We start from the raw sequence: 23,389 nt of genomic DNA, 5'->3' as shown, positions 1-23,389 counted from the left end.
GAGAGAGAGAGAGAGAGAGAGAGAGAGAGAGAGAGAGAGAGAGAGAGAGAGAGAGAGAGAGAGAGAGAGAGAGAGAGAGAGAGAGAGAGAGAGAGAGAGAGAGAGAGAGAGAGAGAGAGAGAGAGAGAGAGAGAGATTGTTCTCCATTTTTCTGTCAGTTAGTGACGTGTCTGATTGACTGATTGACAGCCGAGGCCCAAGGGGCGGGAGCTCGGCCCTCTGCTGTGTGTGTGATAGGGCCAGGGCCAGCCCAGAACCAATCATAATGAGTTATGGCCTGGGCCAAAGTTTTATTGAACTTTCAGGTTAAGTTGACTGGCCGCACGACCGAGAGGGAAGGAACGGACCTCGGCCCTCGGCTGTGTGACATGGCTGGCCCGGGCCGGGTCTTTAGATATCTTTAGATAGTCTGAAGAATGTCTGTTGGTTACCCCTAAGACGTTAGCCTACTAACTGTAGCCCGGTGTATGTTCATGTTATTCTAGGTTTGTTTATAGATATGACGGAGGGTGTGTATATTCAGAACTATCTGTATACCTAATTCTATATCTTATGTATATACTGCCACCAGGTCTAGTTATTGGAAACCTATTTTACGACAACACCCTAAACAGACTCTTGACGGTGATTTGAAAGCTGCCATCATGCCTTGAAATCATTTAACTTCATTTTGTAACACAACTTTGACTTTGACCTGACAAGATCAGTGTTTCCAGATCTAACGTCAGACCATTTCTTTGAAATCAGCCCGTACGATGACTCAGCGGAGCAGAGGGCTGGACTGGCCATCGGGCGTACCGGGCAATGCCCGGTGGGCTGGCAGGCCTTTTTGGGCCGACGAGGTTTACTTGAGGTTAACTTTTTTATTTTTTATTAACACACATGGCCATTAGTGCCCATACGCGGTGTCATAAGTAGGTAAATCTACCCAAACAACTTAAACATTACACAATTTAAGATAAAGGTAAAAGGTATCGATTCTATGGATAGCCTGCAGTTTATGCATATAAATAGCCCAACGGCCAAAGGCAATGCCCGGATGGACCCGGCCCGGGCCAGCCATGTCACACAGCCGAGGGCCGAGGTCCGTTCCTTCCCTCTCGGTCGTGCGGCCAGTCAACTTAACCTGAAAGTTCAATAAAACTTTGGCCCAGGCCATAACTCATTATGATTGGTTCTGGGCTGGCCCTGGCCCTATCACACACACAGCAGAGGGCCGAGCTCCCGCCCCTTGGGCCTCGGCTGTCAATCAGTCAATCAGACACGTCACTAACTGACAGAAAAATGGAGAAGAAACGTAAAGGAAAGGATGCGCGGAGAATCTATCTCTCTCTCTCTCTCTCTGTCTCTCTCTCTCTCTCTCTCTGTCTCTCTCTCTCTCTCTCTCTCTCTCTCTCTCTCTCTCTCTCTCTCTCTCTCCCTCTCCCTCTCTCTCTCTCTCTCTCTCTCTCTCTCTCTCTCTCTCTCTCTCTCTCTCTCTCTCTCTCATACTTTAGGGTGCCACTTTGACTTACTGTGTTATAATTTGTTGTGTTTTAGTTAGTGTAGGCCTTAATAAAATAATACATATATTTTGTATTCTTCCTGTTGTTCTGTGTTCTTGCATTTTTTGCTGATTGTGAGACGGTTCAAACTGTACATATTATAAGCATTTGTAATTTCAGAGGGGATTTGACCGAGCTGCAAAAGACTCTGCAAGTATAGTCAAAGAGCGTATCAATTTTTTAACATGGTTATTCTCTTCCATGTAGGCTACTGCGCTTTATTTTAATTGTTGAAACAACACAATGTTCGGGTATGTTGTGTGCCTCCGTATGTCGTATAAATAATCATAGTGGGCTGGCAATGTCCAAAAATGCCAGGGCCATTTTTTGGTCCCAGTCCGGCCCCTCCTCCTTGGTGTGGCCCATCCAGCTCAGCTTTATAAAGTGCATTAGGGGACGGAGCTCTCATCCAGATCTCAGGAGACGCAGCCAGGACAGCCAAGGTAGGACAGTACGTTCTTTGATCAGTTATACCTAATACAACAAAGTTGTTGCAGTTGGTACTGATTTTGTGCACCCGTTTTGAACGTTACCACTCGAGTGGCTATGCGCCCATTTTCCTTTTCCCTCTGGGCTAAGCCCCGGATGTTTATTGAACCTAGAAACGCCCCTGCCCAGCACCCCTACTTCCCTCGGTACTGGGTGCAACTTACAGCTGAATGTAGTGCCATGTTGTTAAACGAAAGCCTACGCTAGCCTGGCTCGCGCTCGCGCATCTCTGTTCGCGCTCGTGCATGATTGCGCGTCCAGGTACTTGGAATGGGTGGAGTCAGAGTCAGCGTTGAAGGAGAGGGGGTAGGACCATTTGAGTTGTGTATTTTCAAAAGCTGCTGGCGTTTCGCAAATCGCGTACCCAACCTTTAAGAGACTCCATAAGAGAGACTGCGAGCCCCCCCTCTATCTGAGGTAGACAGGCTGGAGGGCTACGGCGTAGTTGTGATTAAGTGAATCAGTTAGTGCGTAGGTGCCCTTTGGTATACAAAAACATAGTTTCTAAAATGATAAGCTGACCAAGGCACTTGTTAAAAAGCTTTAATAAATAGGCTGATTCATAATAGAATTCTTAAAAAGTTGCCAAACGGTTTCGGCTATTGTAGGCCTTCATCAGGGCATGAATAATAATCAAGGTGTAACGGCAGGTATATCAAGTCATAGCTATTAGTAAACTCGCTCCAGCTGGAGTAGGCGGCAGGGGCGTTTCTAGGTTTCTGAAACATCCGGGGCTTAGCCCAAGAGGGAATAGGACAGTGCGAGCGCGGTAAATTTTGTTTATACTTTTTTGTATACTTTATTGCGCATGCACATTTTTTTTCATAATGCTTTCCCTAAATAAACCAAATAGGCAGGTAATTATAGCTTTGCTACCTGACTGCTGCTTATCCCCAGACATCTAAAGTTCCATTCAAGTTATTTCAGTAAGAGTAAAATGAATACAAGTGAGACAGACCTTACATTACCTATATCTTGAATTGAATTGAACTATAAGGGGGGGGAAAAACCTTTTTTACCAGGTGGAATATTATTTCTATGAAGAATAACTCCGTTAGTTACCTACATGCTACGGTGGAATGTTACCTTAGAAAGAAATAACTCTGTTGACAACCTGCTTTAATATCTTTTTAGGTGGCTAACCTATTTTATGTATATGATTACTTAGATAAGGTCGCCGGTTTTCCGAACCAATCAGGCCTCGTCCAATAATATACACGATTACTTAGATAAGGTCGCCGGTATTTCAAACCGATCAGGCCTCGTCCAACACTTAGATAAGGTCGCCGGTTTTTCTAACCAATCAGGCCTCGCCCAATACTTTGATAAGGTCGCCGGTTTTTCTAACCAATCAGGCCTCGCCCAATACTTAGATAAGGTCGCCGGTATTTCAAACCGATCAGGCCTCGTCCAATACTTAGATAAGGTCGCCGGTATTTCAAACCGATCAGGCCTCGTCCAATAATATACACGATTACTTAGATATGGTCGCCGGTATTTCAAACCGATCAGGCCTCGTCCAATAATATATACGATAGCCTGGCTTTTTAGACCAGTCGGACCTCGTTTTAACTTGAAAATTGAATCGAATAATAAAAAAATAAGGTTGAAAAGTTACCTTTTACCAAAAACTCGTTTAACTTGAAAACTAAATCAAATAAACATAGAACTAAGGTGGAGCGTTACTCTTAGCACAATTACCTATCTTATTAGCCTATTTTATTTTTAGGTGAGATAAGCACACAAGAAATTATAAGGTAACCAACTTACCTTATCTTAGGATATATTTGATACACAATAAGTTATAAAGTAATCAATTTACTTTATCATAAGATATATGTAGGCACACCTATACATGGTGACCTTGTTGACGACATGGTGTTACAGTAGGATTCTGGAGTGATTCTGGAACGGCTAGGTGCATCAATATAGTGAGTCCTATCGGGACACACGTCAATGCTCATACATAACGACTTACACAACATACTTTACAACGCTGCGCCCATGTCACCTTCCGGGCTCCATAGATATCTCTTTCTAAGAGTAACAATGCTTTTGGAGACATCTAGATATAATGGCAACATGCCAGCTGTATCTATCAGACTTGACTACCTGAAGGTCATCTTTCTCCTTGATCACTGTATCCAGTACATGTTGATCATCTACCCCCTTATCTAGCTTCAGACGAATAGTATTTTTTTTTATTTGAAGTAACCAGGCTATATAAACCTGGAGGTAAGGACAGGTGTCTGAGCAGAGGACACAGCCAAGACAAGAACCCCTGATAGACCTCTAGATAGATATATTATAAGAGATACAGACAGACAGACAGACATGCACATATATATATATAGATATATATTATATATACATAGATACATGGATTAACCCTCCCCGATTGCGACCATTACCCTATTTGTTTAGACTGTGCTTCTGCTTGTACTTTATATTTCCCTTTTTATTTTTTTCTGATTTTAATATAATTTCTTTAATTTATTTTTCCTTTCACTAAGTCCGTTTTGCATGAATTGGGAAAATAAAGACGGATACACTGAGAGACATTGCGAACATGTGTTTCCTATTGCCTGCAGATGAGAGCGTGTGTGTTGCTGATCTTGGCCTTGTTTGGTGCGCTAAAGAGCTCCAAGACAGGTAGCCTTCTACACCTACACCCTCTATCCATCGACACAATCGACACACGCCTTTTTGCTGTAAAAGCCTATATCCTTAGACATAACCAATAGTTCTTCTGGGTGAAATTCTGTCTCTACCTTTGTAGCAGTGCCAATTTCAAATCTTACAATAACATTGACAAGTCAATCACCAGTTGTTCTGATAAAAGATGTCATAAATTATAATGACTAACCATATTCTATGATGCATACGCAATGTAGTGCAAATTGACTTGCTCTTTGCTCTGTATTTTTTATAGATCAGATTCTCAGTCAGCATTTTTATAGCGAGGTAAGCAAGCAGGCAGGTAGGTAGGAAAGCACAGGCAGGTGGCTGGTTAAATGAATCAAACTAAAGTAAAGAGTAAAACGGTAAAGATCCATAGGCCTCCAACTTCTTTCAATGGTTTCCTATAGTCTTTCCAATTAGGAGCTTCTGGAATTCCATCACACAAAAAACTGCCTCATACAAACAAAAAGGAAATTGCAATCATGAAATATGCAGTTTAAAATATCAACACCACATGGGTCCTACATGTTCTCATAACATGTTCTCTAACCCTTGACGCCACCGGTCCTGGAAGAGCAACCTTCCACCCCCTATGTGTTCGGTGACAACGTTAACCTGGGCTGGCTGGCGTGGAACCAGTTGCTGCCCGACGGCGCAGTGGCCATCTACAACGGCTACACTGAGCGCACCGACTACGTCTGCAAGCACCAGTGCGAGGCGGGCTTCTACAGCCCCAGCCTGGGCCCCTACTGCCACTACCCCTACGCGGACCGTGAGTACCGGGCTGCTGACTTCCAGGTCCTGGTCAACAAGGACAACTTTGAGTTCCTGGAGTGGAAGGAGGACTCGTACGGATCGGTGCCCCAAGACTCAGTGCGGACCTGCTCTGGCAAAAACGTCTTCGTGGGGAAGAACAAGTTCGGCCTGGGCAAGGTGGTGACCCAGCATGCGGCCTTCTTCCTGCCCTGGGAGGGAACAGAGTACTGGTACAAGAATTACCAGGTGCTGAGCATCAACCGGGACGCCTACAGCCAGCACATCTCCCATGTGGTGTACGCCCGCAACGACGCGAAGATCTTCCAACACCCACCGGAGACCATGGGCATCTCAGGGGTCACCAACAACGATTGCCAGACATTGACCAAGACGGTGACCATCTCCAGGAGCACAGAGACCACGACCACCTGGAACATCGGCCGTGGCACCATGCTTGGCGTGAAGGGCAGCATGACCGCCACGATCCCTCTGCTGGGCTCCGTCGGCATCGAGCTGGGCGGGGAGAAGACCTACCAGTTTAACCAGGGCACCTCGGTGACGGCGGCCATCAGCCACTCTGTCTCGGTGGTGCTCAGCGTGCCGCCCAACCACTCCTGCCGCGTGCGAATGGTGGGCCGCAAGTTCACCGGAAAGATCCCCTACACGGCCCGCCTTAGCCGCACCTACCAAGGCGGGGTGACCCGGGAGACCTCTGTCCCCGGGACGTTCACCGGCGTGCAGATCGGCGAAGTGCGGGCGGTGGTGGACCGCTGTGAGGCGGTGGTGGACGCCAAGCCCTGTCCCTGAGGGCTGACACAGCCCAGAGTCATCCAGCCAGCATTCAGAAGAGCAGCTATTAACCACTGCTAGTGATTAACTGTCTGTCTGATTGGCGTCATGTGTAATAATAAAAATATATCAAAAGTCATATTATGCTTTATAAAGTGGTGCTATATTACTGATTTTTGAAGATGTCACAAATCTCGCTCTTAGTCAGAAAAGTCCAACAAATGAATCGAATAAGGAATAACTACTAGGGTTAGGGTTAGCTCTTAAAGGGATATTTCACCCATTTAGAACCGGCGTTCTATCATTATAAAACCACGATTGTAATATAAATAAATATATAAATAATTATCAGTCTAAACCAGTCTCCCCTTGGCCCATTTTCTCTCATCTAATTTTCTCCCGAAATGACGTCAAATGACGCGTTTGACGTCATTTCGGGAGAAACCTCTTGTCCCGCTAGAAGGGCAGAGGACTACAACACATTTTTGGTGGCAAATTTTTCCACCAATAAGGAATGAGAGGGGGCGGGAGCTCGCGTACTGAGGGGGAATGAGGGGGAGGGGAGACCGACAGATGGGCGGGGCATCGAGCGCAATACACTGTGGTAGTTGGATATGGCGACACATTAGTGCCATAATTCACCAATGTGATAAAAGATGCATTCGGGCGTATTATATTATTCCACACGCGTAGATATTAACTGCGAGCGCGCAAATGATCTCTGCGCGCGCGCAAATGACCTCTGTGCGCGCAAAACAGCCTCTCGCGCGCGCAAATTACCTCAGCGCGCGCAAAACAGCCTCTCGCGCGTAACAGCCTCTCGCGAAAGATGTTTTTACGCTAGCTCGAATTTAATTTTGGCACTATGGGGGAGGGAACCAAGGCAGGGCGGGCTTTCCTATGATTGGCCGTTTCTGAAGCGCGATATTTGATTGACAGCCCTCCTCAGCCTTCCTCTCATTCAATTCTGAATTGTACAGTAAATGGCTGAAACGATAGTTACGTATTGTAAATTCTATGAGTATATAGGGACAGCCTTTTAAGGCTATTGCTATTGGGTTATCCCTAGGCGTGAGCCGTAGCACTGAAAAATGTGTAATCCCCGACCACCAACAGCGTGGGCCTCAATTACGTCCGCGTGCGGCGTGCCTCAACGACGTACGCATTTTGCAGATATAGTCGGGCGCCGGCGGACGTTCTGCTCCCAATAAACAGCTTTTCTTCAGCTATTTAAAGGACAATGAGGCCGACACTTCAAAGGCTGCGCCTATACTCATAGAATCTGGAGTTACAATACGTAACTATCGTTTAAAGTTTTCAATCAATCAATCAACCGTTGACAAAGCCCCTTGGAAATCAAGAGGTTTCAGACTAATGCATTTACAAATTGGTCTGGCGATGTCAGGATATCCCCATCCCACCACCTATCCCTCGACGTCTATGTCCACTCAAAGTTTCCCAACATGAAGAGTAACTGTGTTCTCTAATGTGTCTGTATAGGCCTTCCTGGTATATGCAGCCGGTCTTTATGCAAACATGGGAAACTACAAATCTTTTGGAGACACCAAGTTCATCCCGAACCTACCAAAGGTGAGAGTGCTTCTCCTTTGAAAACGAACCTCGGTGCTAAAACTTGTGTTTTTCAAACGAAAAGGTTCTTTCGTTGAGGAGATGAGTTCAGATACCAACGGTTAAAGTCCTAAACCTGCTAATATGGAGTGTGTTTCTGTGTCGGCCCCCCAGGACAAGCTGAAAGCCCTGGTTTTCGCCAGCCAGTCATTCAAGGAGCAGCCCGGCGAGATGGAGGCCCTGTGTGACAGCTGCTCCTCCGCCCTCTTCTCCCTGGAGGATAAACAGAAACAGCTGGGGCTGGGCAGCAAGGTGGGAGCCCGGGAGAGGCCTAAAAATTGACCGACCCTGTCAATTTATGTGCCACCCAAATTATTTTATGAGCTTTGAAAATAAAAAAAAAAAAAAAAAAAATTTGATGCAAACTATAATTACGTTTTGGTACAGCACCTCTTCATTCTGTACAAGGATGAGCGAATTTTTTCTCGTTTTAAATGAAAACAACCTACCTATCATTCGCTCCTGCTGGAAAAAAAAAAAAAAAATTCCCTACCTACCCATGACCTCAACTGACAACCAACAGGAACCAAACTTTTTTTTTTTTTTTAGGCCCGAGGGGCCCAAGAAGTGCTCTACATGTAGAAGGGGACTTGTAGAAAGGACTGACATGGTGCTGGACATCGTGTAACCTCTCCTGTTGTGCATCCACAGGGCATCACCACCTACTTCTCAGGGAACTGTGTTCTGGAGGACGCTGAGCTGGCCCAGAAGTTCCTCGACTCCCAGGTGAGCTGCTGGCTGCCTTTCCGAGCCTTCTGCTCTTCACAGCCGGACCACTTTCACTTTCACTTTCACATGCCATGATTATCATGATGACGCTCACCCAGTTCCTTCATACAGTATAAATCATGCCAGATTTCTGAATCTGACATTGAATGGCAACAAATTAATGAGCAAGTTAATGAGCAAACTCTGCATAACTTGCAATGTGTAACTTGCAAATGTGTCTTAGGTTGAAATTTTTGTAGATGTTAAATGAAAAATAGTATTCCTAAAGGGGTGCAGTTTATAGAGACAACATATTTGGAACAAAGTGCATGGTCATTTATCAGAATAATAAGAGGCTACATCAGGCCCACCCTAAACCTTCAGCTCAAGGAACAGCAAGGAAGAACTGACTAAACCGTCAGTCTGATTGCTGTTGCGGTACGGAATACGCAGGCCGTCCGTCCACATGCAAGTTCATGTTCAGGGTTGTGTTAGTATTGAAGAATGTGGAGGCCAGTCTCTATTATCAGATTGGCTCGCTATAGCTAAGCCTTGTAAGAGACAAGAGAAGATGGAGAATCATCATGTTTTTGTTGGAAACATCCATTTCTTTAGCGCTGTAAAAAATTCCTCAAGTTATTGTTTCAAGAACATGACGTACACAGGCAAAGAACCGGATACAGGCTCTGTCAAAGTCCAATGAAATGTCCTTCCTCAACTCGGAACATTTCTGCCCTCCATCTCCTCATGAACCCTGCCCAATGGACAGGCCCATGCTGCCAGTGAGAACCAGAAGAAGATGCTGGAGGGATACCGGCGAAGCTTCACTTTCGGCTCCATCGCACACAAGGAAGGCTCGCGCTTCTGGATCAAAGACAAGGGGCCAACCGTTGAGAGGTACATGCATCTGAATCACAAGATCTCTTAACTGAATCATCACATTTTTTCCACATCCTGGACCATTTCCCTCGAAGAATAGGCTCATGGAATGTTGAACATCTGCCCCTTTTTAGTACCAACCTACTGAAGCAGTGCTATTATGGCATGTTCTTTGTTGTGGAATGTTGTGGTTAAGACATCGATTCCAGTGAAACTAACCTGGTGTTATATTTTGACCTTATGTTTCCCTCCTCCTCCTCTCAGTTACATAGGTTTCATAGAGAGCTACAGGGACCCCTTTGGCTCCAGGGGAGAGTTTGAAGGTAAGCTCCCCTTTTAATGCGGTAATTAATAGCTGGTTATTAAAAACTATTATCAATTTAGCGGGTCCTTCTCCACCCGAGACCAACACACACTGTAGCCAGGGTGTCCGCATCCTGTCTTAAATTCATGTTTCTAAATGTAAGGCCTTGAAAAGTCTTAAATTCGTTCCAAATGTTATATGCTGGTCTTAAATACTGGAACTCAAGGTCTTAAATTTGTCGGGGCATTATTTTTCTCGTTGGACTTTTCAGGAAGGACGTATAGAGAGGCTTCTTGCTTGCTAGCTGCATATATAAATGATTATCTGCGTGCTTGCTAGCTAGTCTGCGACAATGTGTAGGTGAATGAGTCTCATTGTGTGACACACATGCTATGCTTGGGTTATAATACAGCAGGATCCCCCCCACCATTGCGTGTTTTAGGTCTTAAATTTCATTCAAGGTGGTATTAAAAAGGTCTTAAAAAGTATTTTGACTAATCTGCAGATACCCTGGTGGTTGAGCTTGTCTTCCCAGCTAGCCGTTGACCCGTGTCCTTGTCCGCCCAGGCTTCGTGGCAGTGGTGAACAAGGCCATGAGCGAGCGCTTCGCCAAGCTGGTGAGCTCGGCCGAGGTGCTGCTGCCCGAGCTGCCGTGGCCCCGGGACTTTGAGAAGGACACCTTCCTCAAGCCGGACTTCACCTCGCTGGACGTGCTCACCTTCACCGGCAGCGGCGTCCCCGCCGGCATCAACATCCCCAACTGTACGTATCCAGCGCCGCCGCCGACCCACGGCATCGACGCGCGTTGCAAAACCATCTATACGTGACCAGCACTGACCCACGGGATCTAGAAGTGTTACATAAACTACTGTACGCGTAGGGTTGCCGTGGTATACGGTATTACCGTTGTTACCGGTGTTGCACACCGGCAACACCGAGTTTTTTTTTTTAATTCAGTAAAAATGAATAATATAATTAAGAAAATTAAAATGTGTAGAATAGGCCAGAGTAGAGGTCTGCATTGGGATTGGGTCCCGCCGGGTCCCGCGGGACCCAACCCAAATCTCGCGGGAGCGGGCGGTTTGAACTTTGCTGCGGGCGAGAACGGGCGGGTAAAACAAAACACTGCGGGTTCAGGTCTAACTTAGAAAAGAGACAATATCCTCAAGAAGAGAATTGGCGCACCGAGAATTGGCGCGCTTCCTTACAAGACCGGTAACCATAGCAACGCCGGTAAACAAATGCCTGCGTGATATTATGATGTATAAAATTATATTATACTATTATATATAGAACGTTATAAGACGCCGAGAATTGGCGCGCTGCCAGCCGCTGTCACCGAGTGTGAGAGGAGAAGTTGACGGAGAAGATGGCGGTTGACCTAGTTTCAAAGTTAATACCGTTTATACTCGGTAATACCGGTGTTGACACGAGCGTATTACTTTACTCGGTGTGAAAATGTCCACACCGCGGCAACCCTTGTACGCAGACAACACAGAATCTAGAAGCGTTACATGAACGTGACATCACAGAGGGATGGATCAACTACACAACGACCCAATATCTTGGGAATTCTTTCTATCAAAGTATATTAGTCTCAAGGTCAGATAATAAACTCGGTCTTGGGTTGCAGGGTTTTCCCCCTTCGCCTCCCCGCTTTTTTGTGTAGTTTGTACTTCCTGAAACGCTAATATGTAAATAGACTCTAGCCATTCATTTGCTTGAAGGAATCAAAGGAAATGTATGGACTGAGATTGCAATGGATTTCATGCAACATTTTTATCTGATGTTAAAGAACACCTTGTTGACCCTCAATAATAATAATAATAATAATAGTATTTCAGATGTCCATAACTTTAAACAAAGCTGTTCATGTTGATCTTTCCGTTAAATGGACTGAAAACAATAGCATGTTTTTCACGCCACCATGTCCGCAGACACACTGGGATAGCTGTTAACTGTGTGTTAACCGTTGGTTGATGTTGTGTGCTTGTAGATGATGACATCAGACAGTCGGAGGGCTTCAAGAACGTGTCGCTAGGCAACGTTCTGGCTGTAGCCTATGTTACTCAGAAAGAGAAGCTTACCTTCCTGGAGGAGGACGACAAGGTTGGCATGCAGCACGTGCACTTTCTCCACACCACGTTCAGCAACGTGCACTCCCGAGAATGTGATCCAACCCTTAGGGCCCTATTTTAACGGTCTGAAACGCAAGTGGGAAAGCGCAAAGCGCAAGTAGCTTTGTGGGCGGTTCTACGGCGCTATCGCTATTTTACAGGCGGATAAATGACGCTTGCGCCGCGGCGCAAGTGTCAAAAGGGTTGGTCTGAAGCAGCCTAATTACCCGTAGGTGTGGTTTGGGCGTAACGTGCAACAAACCAATGAGAGTGCCAGCTCCCATCCCCTTTAAGAGCCATGAGCGCATTTGAATCGGACGAGTTGATATTTTGACAGCGCGTCTGCAGTCTCCGAGAATTTCAAACTGCAAATGGCTTAGTTTATTGCCAAATAATATGGCCTAATTCACACATGGAATATACTGAGTCCTCAAATAAATTTCGGCAAAGAAAACGTATGATAGGCTATAACATATGATATGCGGTAACTGTGGTTCTATTTAATGATATAGGCCTACGCAATACATTATAAACATTGTTTCTTATCAGTATTGTATGCTATCCTATGCATGTGTCCCCGCGGTAATAGACATTGCCATTGATTGTATTATGCGTTACGTGTTTAGTTTGCCCAAGTGAAGGAGTTCAAGTACCTCGGGGTCTTGTTCGCGAGTGAGGGAACTATGGAGCGTGAGATTGGCCGGAGAATCGGAGCAGCGGGGGCGGTATTGCGTTCGCTTTACCGCACCGTTGTTACGAAAAGAGAGCTGAGCCGCAAGGCAAAGCTCTCGATCTACCGGTCGATCTTCGTTCCTATCCTCACCTATGGTCATGAGGGTTGGGTGATGACCGATAGGACGAGATCGCGGGTACAAGCGGCCGAGATGAGTTTTCTCAGAAGGGTGGCTGGCGTCTCCCTTAGGGATAGGGTGAGAAGCTCAGCCATCCGTGAGGAACTCGGATTAGAGCCGCTGCGCCTTTACTTAGAAAGGAGTCAGCTGAGGTGGTTCGGGCATCTGGTAAGGATAACAAATACGATGCAAATTAAATTTAAATTAAGTGAAATTTCGAGGTTGGAAACTGGGCGCCTTACAGAGCACACACGCGCGCCCGCATTCATTCATTCTTTTTAACACTCACTCGCGGTAAAACAATGCTTTTCACGATCAAATAGGCCTACTCATCAATCCTAAAAGTTATGGGCATGTAGGCCTACACGATGTCTGTGTCAAGAAAATATGTGTTTGCTGTACGGTGTTTGCAGATGCATTGATTTAAAAGTAGCCTACAACTTATTACCGCTGCATCAGCTGTTCTTTCCCAAATAATTTACCAAGAATGTGCGGCTAGGTAGATGAGAGAAGCAAAGTGTATGCGCGAGGTGCACAAGCAATCCGTATGCATCGCATGCGCATGTATGCATGCGCCCTTAAAATAGCGTCTGAACAACGCGCCACTGACTTTAAACCAGGTATTTCCTGGTCAGTAGCGCAATGGTTTTCAGAAACGTCAAAATACCGTTTGCGCCAGAACACGCCTCCTCCTTCCGCCGAACCGCCCCTTGGGGCGCAAGATCATTCCCTAATTTACCGGCGAGTGGCGCAGGTGGCAAAAGAGCGCTCTGCGCCAGTTGTAAACTAGCAACGACACATGCGCCAGTGACTAAGTCACTTGCGCCGGATGCAAGATAGGGCCCTTTGTGTGTGTGTGTGTGTGTGTGTGTGTATGTTGCAGGATGCTTATATTAAGTGGATGTTGCCGTCGTTCGAGATGCAGGGTGGGCTTCATGAGCTGCTGGGCCACGGCAGTGGCAAGCTGTTTGTTCAGGTCAGTCCCGTCGACTATATATAGAGCCAGCAAACAGTAGGAGCTCACCTACGTTAGCCTTACAGGCTTCAACCTCAGACTAAATGGATGTGTTTCTCGACAGGACGATCAGGGCAAATTCAACTTCGACCAGAACACTTTGATCAACCCAGTGACCGGAGAGAAGGTGAGCGTATGCACTCAGAAGGTGTCAAGTGACCAACGATATTAAGCTGTGTCTGACATTCACCTGTGTGTGTCTGTCTGTGTCTCTGTGTGTGTGTGTGTGTGTGTGTGTGTGTGTGTGTGTGTGTGTGTGTGTGTGTGTGTGTGTGTGTGTGTGTGTGTGTGTGTGTGTGTGTGTGTGTGTGTGTGTCTACAGGTGACCAGTTGGTACCGCGGCAACGAGACGTGGGACAGCAGGTTCTCCACCATCGCCTCGTCCTATGAGGAGTGCCGTGCCGAGTGCGTTGGCCTCTACCTCTGCCTCAACAAGCTCGCCCTCAGGTACTGCAGGGACACCGAGCTCTTCAGACAGCTGGAGCCTCCGGGTCTGCTCCACACATAAACCCTTTGAGAGATGCTTTATGGCGGCACACACTAAGAGTTATACTTTTTATGCAGTTAAAGTTATACCTGATGTTCATAACAAACCTCATCCTTTTCCATTATGTTTTTCCCCCGCAAGTAATAATAATAATAATAATAATACTTTTAATTTAGAGGCGCCTTTCAAGACACCCAAGGTCACCTTACAGAGCATATAGTCATCATAAATCGTTAAAAAAACAAGACATTGTGGAAAAAAATAAATAATAATAATAATAATAATAAAATAAATAAATAAAATAAATAAATAAATAAGTAAATATAATTTAAAAAAAAAAAAAAAAATGGTAAGTACACCTAACTTAAAGAATTAACTACATAAACACTTGCAGAACATTTAGCTTTTACTTTGTTGCTTTAATGCCTAGTCCTGTTCTGTATGTTGCATATACATTGAATCAGTTTCATGCAGTTTACACGGCTTGTGTTTTGTATCTATCTAACGTACAGTGGGCCATGCTGATGTGTAACCGTGTCTCCTTGGTTTGCGTGCGTCAGTATCTTCGGGCACGAGGGCCAGGATGCCGAGGATGTGGTGTACATCAACTGGCTGTACATGGTGCGCGCTGGCCTGCTGGGCCTGGAGTTCTACACCTCGGAGAGCAGCAGCTGGAGACAGGTAGGGGACGGGCATCACCTCCTCTATCGTCATGAGGATCAGCTGATGTTTACCCATGCATACAGCGTATACTAGGGACGAACGATATTGGAAAAAAATCGTTTAGCGATATTTTCTCCAATCAGAACTCTGTTGTCGACCATTACTTTATATTTGTATTGTATTGAATTGTTTAATCAAATTTAGCTAGTAAACTGAGTGTTTAAAGCAGGTTTCAAAAACCTGTCTTGTCACGCTCAATGAAGGAGTGCAATGAACGAGCATGAAAGTTTGCGAATGTTCAAGAACCTTCCTACGTCATTCGACGCGATCGCCCGTTGCCAGGCAACAGACAATCGCGTCGTCTGTCGCCAGGCAGGTTTGGAATTTGTCAACAACTGATGACGTAGGCCGGTACAAATTTGGCAGCCGGTTGCCTAGAATCGCTGATACAACCTTTAAAGGCCCACTATGCAACTTCGGGCATTTCTTGGCTGTTTTCTTGGTTTTGGCACGCACATTTCTCTACACAGCGCCCCCTACAGCTTCGTAGTAGATATTTCACAACATTGTCGTAACAACTCGTTGACGTCCCTTCCCCATGCACTTCTACGCGAGCCATGTGCATTTGTTTTCAAAGAAGCCGGCGAATGCGTGGAGCCATGTCCGAAGTAGATGTTCATAAAGTGTAGGCAAGGTTATACATTTTTAAAAAGGTCTATTTGTATTGCAATAAACATAAATCCATCCTTTTTTATAGTTGAAGGGGAGAATGTATATCCTAGATTATAATTGTTATATCTTAGGTTGAACAGAACAATCAGTGTAAGAGGTTTGGCCAACATAATAATCTAAATAAACAAGAACCTGGATTCGGGGATTCAGTCTGTATCTGGGGGACGAGATGGACGAACAGCAAAACACCCATGGAAACAAAGGTGTTTATATGGTTGCAACCAAGCAAGCTAGAAACATACAGGGCTCACAACAAAACGGTCGAGAAAACAATTTTTACAGGGCTCACAACAAAATGGTTGAGCAAACACATTTGTACAGAGACTATCAACATCAAGAATACCACGAAGACAAAGTTCACCCAAAGGTACTTTCAATTTCAAAAGCAACACGGCCGAGTCGGCGTCTGATTTGCAGTCTTCTTTTTCTTTCAGTTCACGCTATTCCTGAAAAGCTTGCTCAACGTTTACTCGTGTCTGGCCTCTCTGTCGGTCAGTCTCCCTTTTCTCTTCTTCTGTTCCTCCGACATTGGGTTTCTCTGTCTCTTTTTAGTCGGCTGATCTATGATGAATATAACAATCCCTTAGTTACTTGTGTTTATATCGAGCCGGTTCCGCGTTTGGGGGTCTGTGCCGTAGAGCACCAACGCCCGGAGTTCAGAACTTTCAACGCTCCAACGCGTGACGCTTAGCCACGATAGCCAATCAGCGTGGAGCTTGACCCGACATCACCGACAGAGAGTAGTGACCCTTGCACAGAAGCATACGGCCGACATCTTTCTTTATTCTGGGGGTGGAAATAGTAACATAGTTACGCCATTAAATGCGTTTATGGAAAAAAAATTAGCGAGAAATGTGCATTTTACTTTCATAATGTTCGCTCGGTGAATGTGAAGGATGTTTGGTTTGATAGTTATGACGAAGAGTGAACGCTCCGTTCACTTGCATGGACAGAGTCTCTGGTTGCTAAGCAACCTCAACGTCTTGGCGGACTATTTCTCTGCTGATCAACACTACGAATGCTGGAAACACACCAGACACACCATGTGAAGTTATTTAACCCGATTATCGTTATTTATGAGTCCTTAGCCCAAGTGAAGGAGTTCAAGTACCTCGGGGTCTTGTTCTCGAGTGAGGGTACTATGGAGCGTGAGATTGGCCGGAGAATCGGAGCAGCGGGGGCGGTATTGCGTTCGCTTTACCGCACCGTTGTTACGAAAAGAGAGCTGAGCCGCAAGGCAAAGCTCTCGATCTACCGGTCGATCTTCGTTCCTATCCTCACCTATGGTCATGAGGGTTGGGTGATGGCCGAAAGGACGAGATCGCGGGTACAAGCGGCCGAAATGAGTTTTCTCAGAAGGGTGGCTGGCGTCTCGGGATAGGGTGAGAAGCTCAGTCATCCGTGAGGAACTCGGATTAGAGCCGCTGCTCCTTTACTTAGAAAGGAGTCAGCTGAGGTGGTTCGGGCATCTGGCAAGGATGCCCACTGGCCGCCTCCATTGGGAGGTGTTTCAGGCACGTCCAGTGGGGAAGAGACCTCGGGGAAGACCCTGGACTAGGTGGAGACCTCGGGGAAGACCCTGGACTAGGTGGATAGATTATATCTCAACACTGGCCTGGGAATGCCTCGGGATCCCCCCGTCAGAACTGGTCAATGTGGCCCGGGAAAGGGAAGTCTGGAGCCCCCTGCTTGAGCTGCTCCCCACGCGACCCGACCCCGGGTAAACGGATGACGATGAGATGAGATCGTTATTTATATCCGAGATTATTTAATCTAACCCGATCTAAACTCTATCATGCACCCAAACACGGCGGCGTTTGGGTTTCCTACCTCGGACTCTAGCGCAGCCACAGGCGCGTTGGGCGCGTTGAACCATTTTTGTGACACACAATGATCAAGCGTCAGGTTAGGCGCGTTACTCACGTTATCCAACGCGAGTAACGCGGTTGGTGTGGCCGTACCATTAGTCGATTGATCCATGATGAATGCAACAATTGCCTCGCAACTGGCTGTTTATATCTAGCCGGTGCCATGTTTGGGTTTGTGTCTGTGCCGTAAAGCATTTTCGAAACTACAATCTGACTACATTTTCGAGGATACTTCCGTTGCGTCACATCCGGATTGTGTCGGTCCGAACAGAGCAAGTTGCATATACGCTTTTTCACTGGAGAGGCGACATGGGTAAATGACACACCCACCAATCGACCCAGAAATGGATGCAGAACCATCAGCATAACTCTCAACCTGCATACTTAATGTAATTTTGGCTAAAAAAGTTGCATAGTGGGCCTTTAAACCAACAGGAGCACCTCCACCTACACTTACTCAGAACATCCCATTCGGACAATCCCAGAGATTACCTAGGGTCTGCGACAACGATCAAGAGTTTGACACTAAAAGTAAAGAGATGTACAATCGTTTCAAAGAACGTGATTACTCCTCCAAAGTTCTTGACACAGCTCTGATGAGGGCCAGCTCTATTGAACGTAATTCTCTGCTCTATAGTAAGCCATTAACTGCTAAAAAGGGCAGGGTTTTCTTTTCCACGGGCCATAGCATTGACGCATTCACTATACGTAATATAATTAAAAAGAATTGGAACCTCCTTCAATGTGATGACTCGTTAAATGATGTTTCATTTAACGAGTCATCACATTGGTGTGTTACGAATGCTGGAAACACACCAGACACACCATGTGAAGTTATTTAACCCGATTATCGTTATTTATGAGTCCTTAGCCCAAGTGAAGGAGTTCAAGTACCTCGGGGTCTTGTTCTCGAGTGAGGGTACTATGGAGCGTGAGATTGGCCGGAGAATCGGAGCAGCGGGGGCGGTATTGCGTTCGCTTTACCGCACCGTTGTTACGAAAAGAGAGCTGAGCCGCAAGGCAAAGCTCTCGATCTACCGGTCGATCTTCGTTCCTATCCTCACCTATGGTCATGAGGGTTGGGTGATGGCCGAAAGGACGAGATCGCGGGTACAAGCGGCCGAAATGAGTTTTCTCAGAAGGGTGGCTGGCGTCTCGGGATAGGGTGAGAAGCTCAGTCATCCGTGAGGAACTCGGATTAGAGCCGCTGCTCCTTTACTTAGAAAGGAGTCAGCTGAGGTGGTTCGGGCATCTGGCAAGGATGCCCACTGGCCGCCTCCATTGGGAGGTGTTTCAGGCACGTCCAGTGGGGAAGAGACCTCGGGGAAGACCCTGGACTAGGTGGAGACCTCGGGGAAGACCCTGGACTAGGTGGATAGATTATATCTCAACACTGGCCTGGGAATGCCTCGGGATCCCCCCGTCAGAACTGGTCAATGTGGCCCGGGAAAGGGAAGTCTGGAGCCCCCTGCTTGAGCTGCTCCCCACGCGACCCGACCCCGGGTAAACGGATGACGATGAGATGAGATCGTTATTTATATCCGAGATTATTTAATCTAACCCGATCTAAACTCTATCATGCACCCAAACACGGCGGCGTTTGGGTTTCCTACCTCGGACTCTAGCGCAGCCACAGGCGCGTTGGGCGCGTTGAACCATTTTTGTGACACACAATGATCAAGCGTCAGGTTAGGCGCGTTACTCACGTTATCCAACGCGAGTAACGCGGTTGGTGTGGCCGTACCATTAGTCGATTGATCCATGATGAATGCAACAATTGCCTCGCAACTGGCTGTTTATATCTAGCCGGTGCCATGTTTGGGTTTGTGTCTGTGCCGTAAAGCATTTTCGAAACTACAATCTGACTACATTTTCGAGGATACTTCCGTTGCGTCACATCCGGATTGTGTCGGTCCGAACAGAGCAAGTTGCATATACGCTTTTTCACTGGAGAGGCGACATGGGTAAATGACACACCCACCAATCGACCCAGAAATGGATGCAGAACCATCAGCATAACTCTCAACCTGCATACTTAATGTAATTTTGGCTAAAAAAGTTGCATAGTGGGCCTTTAAACCAACAGGAGCACCTCCACCTACACTTACTCAGAACATCCCATTCGGACAATCCCAGAGATTACCTAGGGTCTGCGACAACGATCAAGAGTTTGACACTAAAAGTAAAGAGATGTACAATCGTTTCAAAGAACGTGATTACTCCTCCAAAGTTCTTGACACAGCTCTGATGAGGGCCAGCTCTATTGAACGTAATTCTCTGCTCTATAGTAAGCCATTAACTGCTAAAAAGGGCAGGGTTTTCTTTTCCACGGGCCATAGCATTGACGCATTCACTATACGTAATATAATTAAAAAGAATTGGAACCTCCTTCAATGTGATGACTCGTTAAATGATGTTTCTAAAGAGCCCCCTGTCTTCTCCTTTAGAATAACACCTCCTTTGGGTGATAGACTGGTGCATAGTCATCTACCAGCAAAAAAACAGACCACATGGCTACCTAAAGTGCCTAACAGTACACCCAGTCACACTACATTCACTGCTAAACATTTCATAAATTGTAAGACTACATATGCTATTTATGTTTTGGAATGCTCTCTGTGCGATGCTTTCTATGTTGGGCGTACTAAACGACGGCCGCAAGAACTCCTCGCTGAGGCTGAGCATAGGAACGCCCCAATAATAGGAAACTGATTATGCTATGACAAGACACTTCAGAGAAGCACATAATGAAAACGGCCTACTGTTTACCGCTATAGGGATTCATCATGTGCCCCTTACTTCTAGGAGGTAAGGGGCACAAAAAACACAACCAAAAAGAAAGTCGCTGGATCTATTTACTAGATGCTATGGCATTCCCAGGATTGAATGATTCTATTGAAATGGTGGTCTGCCTTTGGACTTAATGAGCTGTTTGACTGTTTAAATTATTTTGATTGAAACGCTATGATTGTTATTCAACGCTGGATCCATTCTATGTTAGTCATGGATATGTATGTATTTTGTGATCATATTACATGATTTAGGCTGCATTATGAGTCATTTGTTGACTCCGCCTACTCCAGCTGGAGCGAGTTTACTAATAGCTATGACTTGATGTACCTGCTGTTACACCTTGATTATTATTCATGCCCTGATGAAGGCCTACAATAGCCGAAACAGTTTGGCAACTTTATAAGAATTCTATTATGAATCAGCCTATTATTAAAGCTTTTTAACTTTGAAGAAAAGTGCCTTGGTCAGCTTATCATTTTAGAAACTATGTTTTTGTATACCAAAGAGCACCTACGCACTAACTGATTCACTTAATCACAACTACGCCGTAGCCCTCCAGCCTGTCTACCTCAGAGAGAGGGGGGGCTCGCAGTCTCTTACTCTTGTCTCTTAAAGCATGTACGTGCACGTTATTAACGAGGGGACTTCCTTACTGCTGGAACGGTGGGACCAGGCACCGTTTCCCGTTGGTTCATCGCAAGTCGGTTTGGATGACGACCACGATGCTGTTGTTTTCCCAGGCGAGGCCGTGGAGCTGGTGGAGTACGAGGGCAGTGCGGCGGGTCTGATCCACTCCTTCACCGAGCGCTTCCAGGAAGATGCAGAGCAGCTGGAGGCAGACCTCCTGGAGCTCAGCAAGAGGGACTCCCCCTGCTGGTGCCATTAGCGGCCGCTTACAGACGCTTCCTTCTAAAGGGCATAATCAGTGGTGTAGTCTACGTGATACGCAGGTATACGCTGTATACCCACTAGGAACGCACCAGGATTTGCGTATACCCGCTTAAAAATGTGCACAGATACGTATCAATCGTCTTGTGACAGATCTTTCACTTCTGTGTTTATTTTTCGCAAATACCGGTTGGGTATAACTGCAATTAAATACTTTAAGCAGGGGAAGTTATCTCCTACATTCACCATTCATAAAATTCCCCATGCGCACTCGCGCTCTGCCCTGTCTCTGTTACGAAGCGCGAAGCTGCCCCTGCATCTCTGCACGTTAGTTGGCGGGCCCCTCCTTCTCGCGTGTGTGTGCGTGCGTGTGCATGCGTGTGGGTGTGCGTGTCCAGTCCTCCCATATTAATGTGTTAACCACATAATAAGTAGTCAACAGAAGACAATGTTTTAATCCCACTTTATATCTCCTTGTTACTTTTAGATGAGAACCCCTGGCCAGCCTTTCAGACTGGGTGTCAGGCTAGGGAATTTAAAAACGGGCATCCCTGGTTAGAGTGGAGGGAATCATACAGTTGTTATACAGAATTGAAATTCATAATGTTAATCACTATGCAAATGAGAGTATAGCTAATTCATGGTCATTTTTAAGGTGCAGTAATTTCACACTTTTACACAATTCAATGACTGTATGGAATGTTACATAACAACAGTAAGAGCTCAAATTAGAGCAATTTAAAGAGCCATTAGTCTCCTGTCATCTCTTTCTCATGCACTGGTTAGCCATGATTGTAAATAGTTCATTAAATTATTTTGATTTTGTCCTTGTTTAGCATGTGCTATTGCTACTATAGATATACAAAGGAAAACTGGTCATTTTTGTGTTTTATTTGTTCATACTGTTATTAAAACTGATAAACCTACTCAGCTTTCCATGATTGTAGATAATCGTTATACTCTTAAATCAGCGGGTTGTAGACCCCTGCGTTGGTGAGTGTGGTGCGACACCCCATAAGCGCCACACACGTACACGTACCGGTGGGACGGGTTTGTACGAGGCTGGGAGGGAATCATCACAGTATACCCACTACAACAAAATAGACTACACCACTGTATATATATTTCATATATATATATAAATTCCATACATTTTGCTCAGACCCCGTTAATCATCGCTTGCGGTTATATTTTTATTTATTTTATTACTATTTCATTTTTCTATTACTAATTCCGTGCCGTCCAAACACAATATTCTGATTTCAAATTGTAGAATGTAAACGTATTTCAAGTTTATTGAACATATACATTCAATATGCAAGGAATAATCACCGAGAGGCCGGGCAAAAAACAGTTTGATATGCCCGGCTCGTCGTCTCGGGCGGTAACCTTCCGCGAGCCGGGCATATCAAACTGTTTATTGCCCTGCCTTGAGGTGATTATTCCGTTTATTCTACTTCGCGCCGGCCAACTTAATAAAACAATTCAAATACTTTAATAATTAGCCTTTTTCTTATTCGTATTGCATGCTTATTAAATGTATGCTCTGTTTAAGTTCATCTCCCTCGAAAAGTAGTTCCCTTTAGAACTACGGTGAATAACGTTAGCTCAACTGTAGGTAACGCGTCTCTATAGCAACCACACAAGGTTGCAACTGATCACTAGTTTAACAACGTAGTTGTTGCATTCGTATCAAGTCAGCTTTAATGACGATCGATCAAACATGCACTCCTTGGTTTATTTTTTACAACGGACCTCATGTTTGAAATGTATGTGATAGAAAACGATACAAGCGGCGTATTGATCTACTGTGCTCAGTCAGCAGCAAGTAGAACCGACAAATCAGCGGGCAATATGCCGGATTAATGCACCCCTCCCAGCCAATCAGAATCGAGCATTCATAAATGAAGTAGAATAATAAGCTTTAATGATGCAAACTTCACTTCACGCACTGTTATTACATCCCATTATACTGCCGAAGGCAGTCAGAAATAAATATACACATCTGCCTATCATATTCCTTATGCCCTATCGCCTATACAACCATTAAATAATATCTCTCAGTGCATGCTACAATATGGTATACTTATACCATGCAGAATCACATAAAACTCAATCTTACATTTTAATTTGTTATTAATGCAATACACAAGAGTAAATACATTCATTGCATTGCATGGTTAGTGAGGTCCCCC

The 23,389-nt window shown here is 45.5% G+C and overlaps 1 protein-coding gene across 1 annotated transcript; it reads left to right on the top strand.

Moving 5' to 3' along the window:
• Positions 1 to 1,830: 1,830 nt before the first annotated feature.
• On the top strand, positions 1,831 to 21,360 carry LOC115547149 (dipeptidyl peptidase 3). The gene is made up of 15 exons (XM_030361119.1): positions 1,831 to 1,987; positions 4,625 to 4,685; positions 7,761 to 7,850; positions 8,033 to 8,141; positions 8,541 to 8,615; positions 9,367 to 9,494; positions 9,741 to 9,799; positions 10,348 to 10,542; positions 11,777 to 11,889; positions 13,632 to 13,724; positions 13,828 to 13,890; positions 14,086 to 14,210; positions 14,811 to 14,997; positions 20,291 to 20,321; positions 21,047 to 21,360. The coding sequence occupies exons 1-15, from the start codon at positions 1,846 to 1,848 to the stop codon at positions 21,190 to 21,192; spliced, it is 1,617 nt and encodes a 538-aa protein (XP_030216979.1). The 5' UTR covers positions 1,831 to 1,845; the 3' UTR covers positions 21,193 to 21,360.
• The last annotated feature ends 2,029 nt before the right edge of the window (positions 21,361 to 23,389 follow it).

This window comes from Gadus morhua, chromosome 7 (genome assembly GCF_902167405.1).
Source record: "Gadus morhua chromosome 7, gadMor3.0, whole genome shotgun sequence".
In the NCBI taxonomy this organism is placed as follows: Eukaryota; Metazoa; Chordata; class Actinopteri; order Gadiformes; family Gadidae; genus Gadus; species Gadus morhua.
The sequence above is the reverse complement of the archived record's forward strand: the minus strand, read 5'-3'. Positions and strand labels throughout refer to the sequence as shown.

Bases quoted from the DNA above. Each gene is read 5' to 3' on its own strand.
- LOC115547149 (XM_030361119.1), top strand. From the start codon at position 1,846: ATGTCCAAAAATGCCAGGGCCATTTTTTGGTCCCAGTCCGGCCCCTCC. The intron at 9,800-10,347 runs GTAAGCTCCCCT...TTGTCCGCCCAG, and splicing joins CTCCAGGGGAGAGTTTGAAG to GCTTCGTGGCAGTGGTGAAC. The intron at 20,322-21,046 runs GTAAGGGGCACA...TTGTTTTCCCAG, and splicing joins GTGCCCCTTACTTCTAGGAG to GCGAGGCCGTGGAGCTGGTG.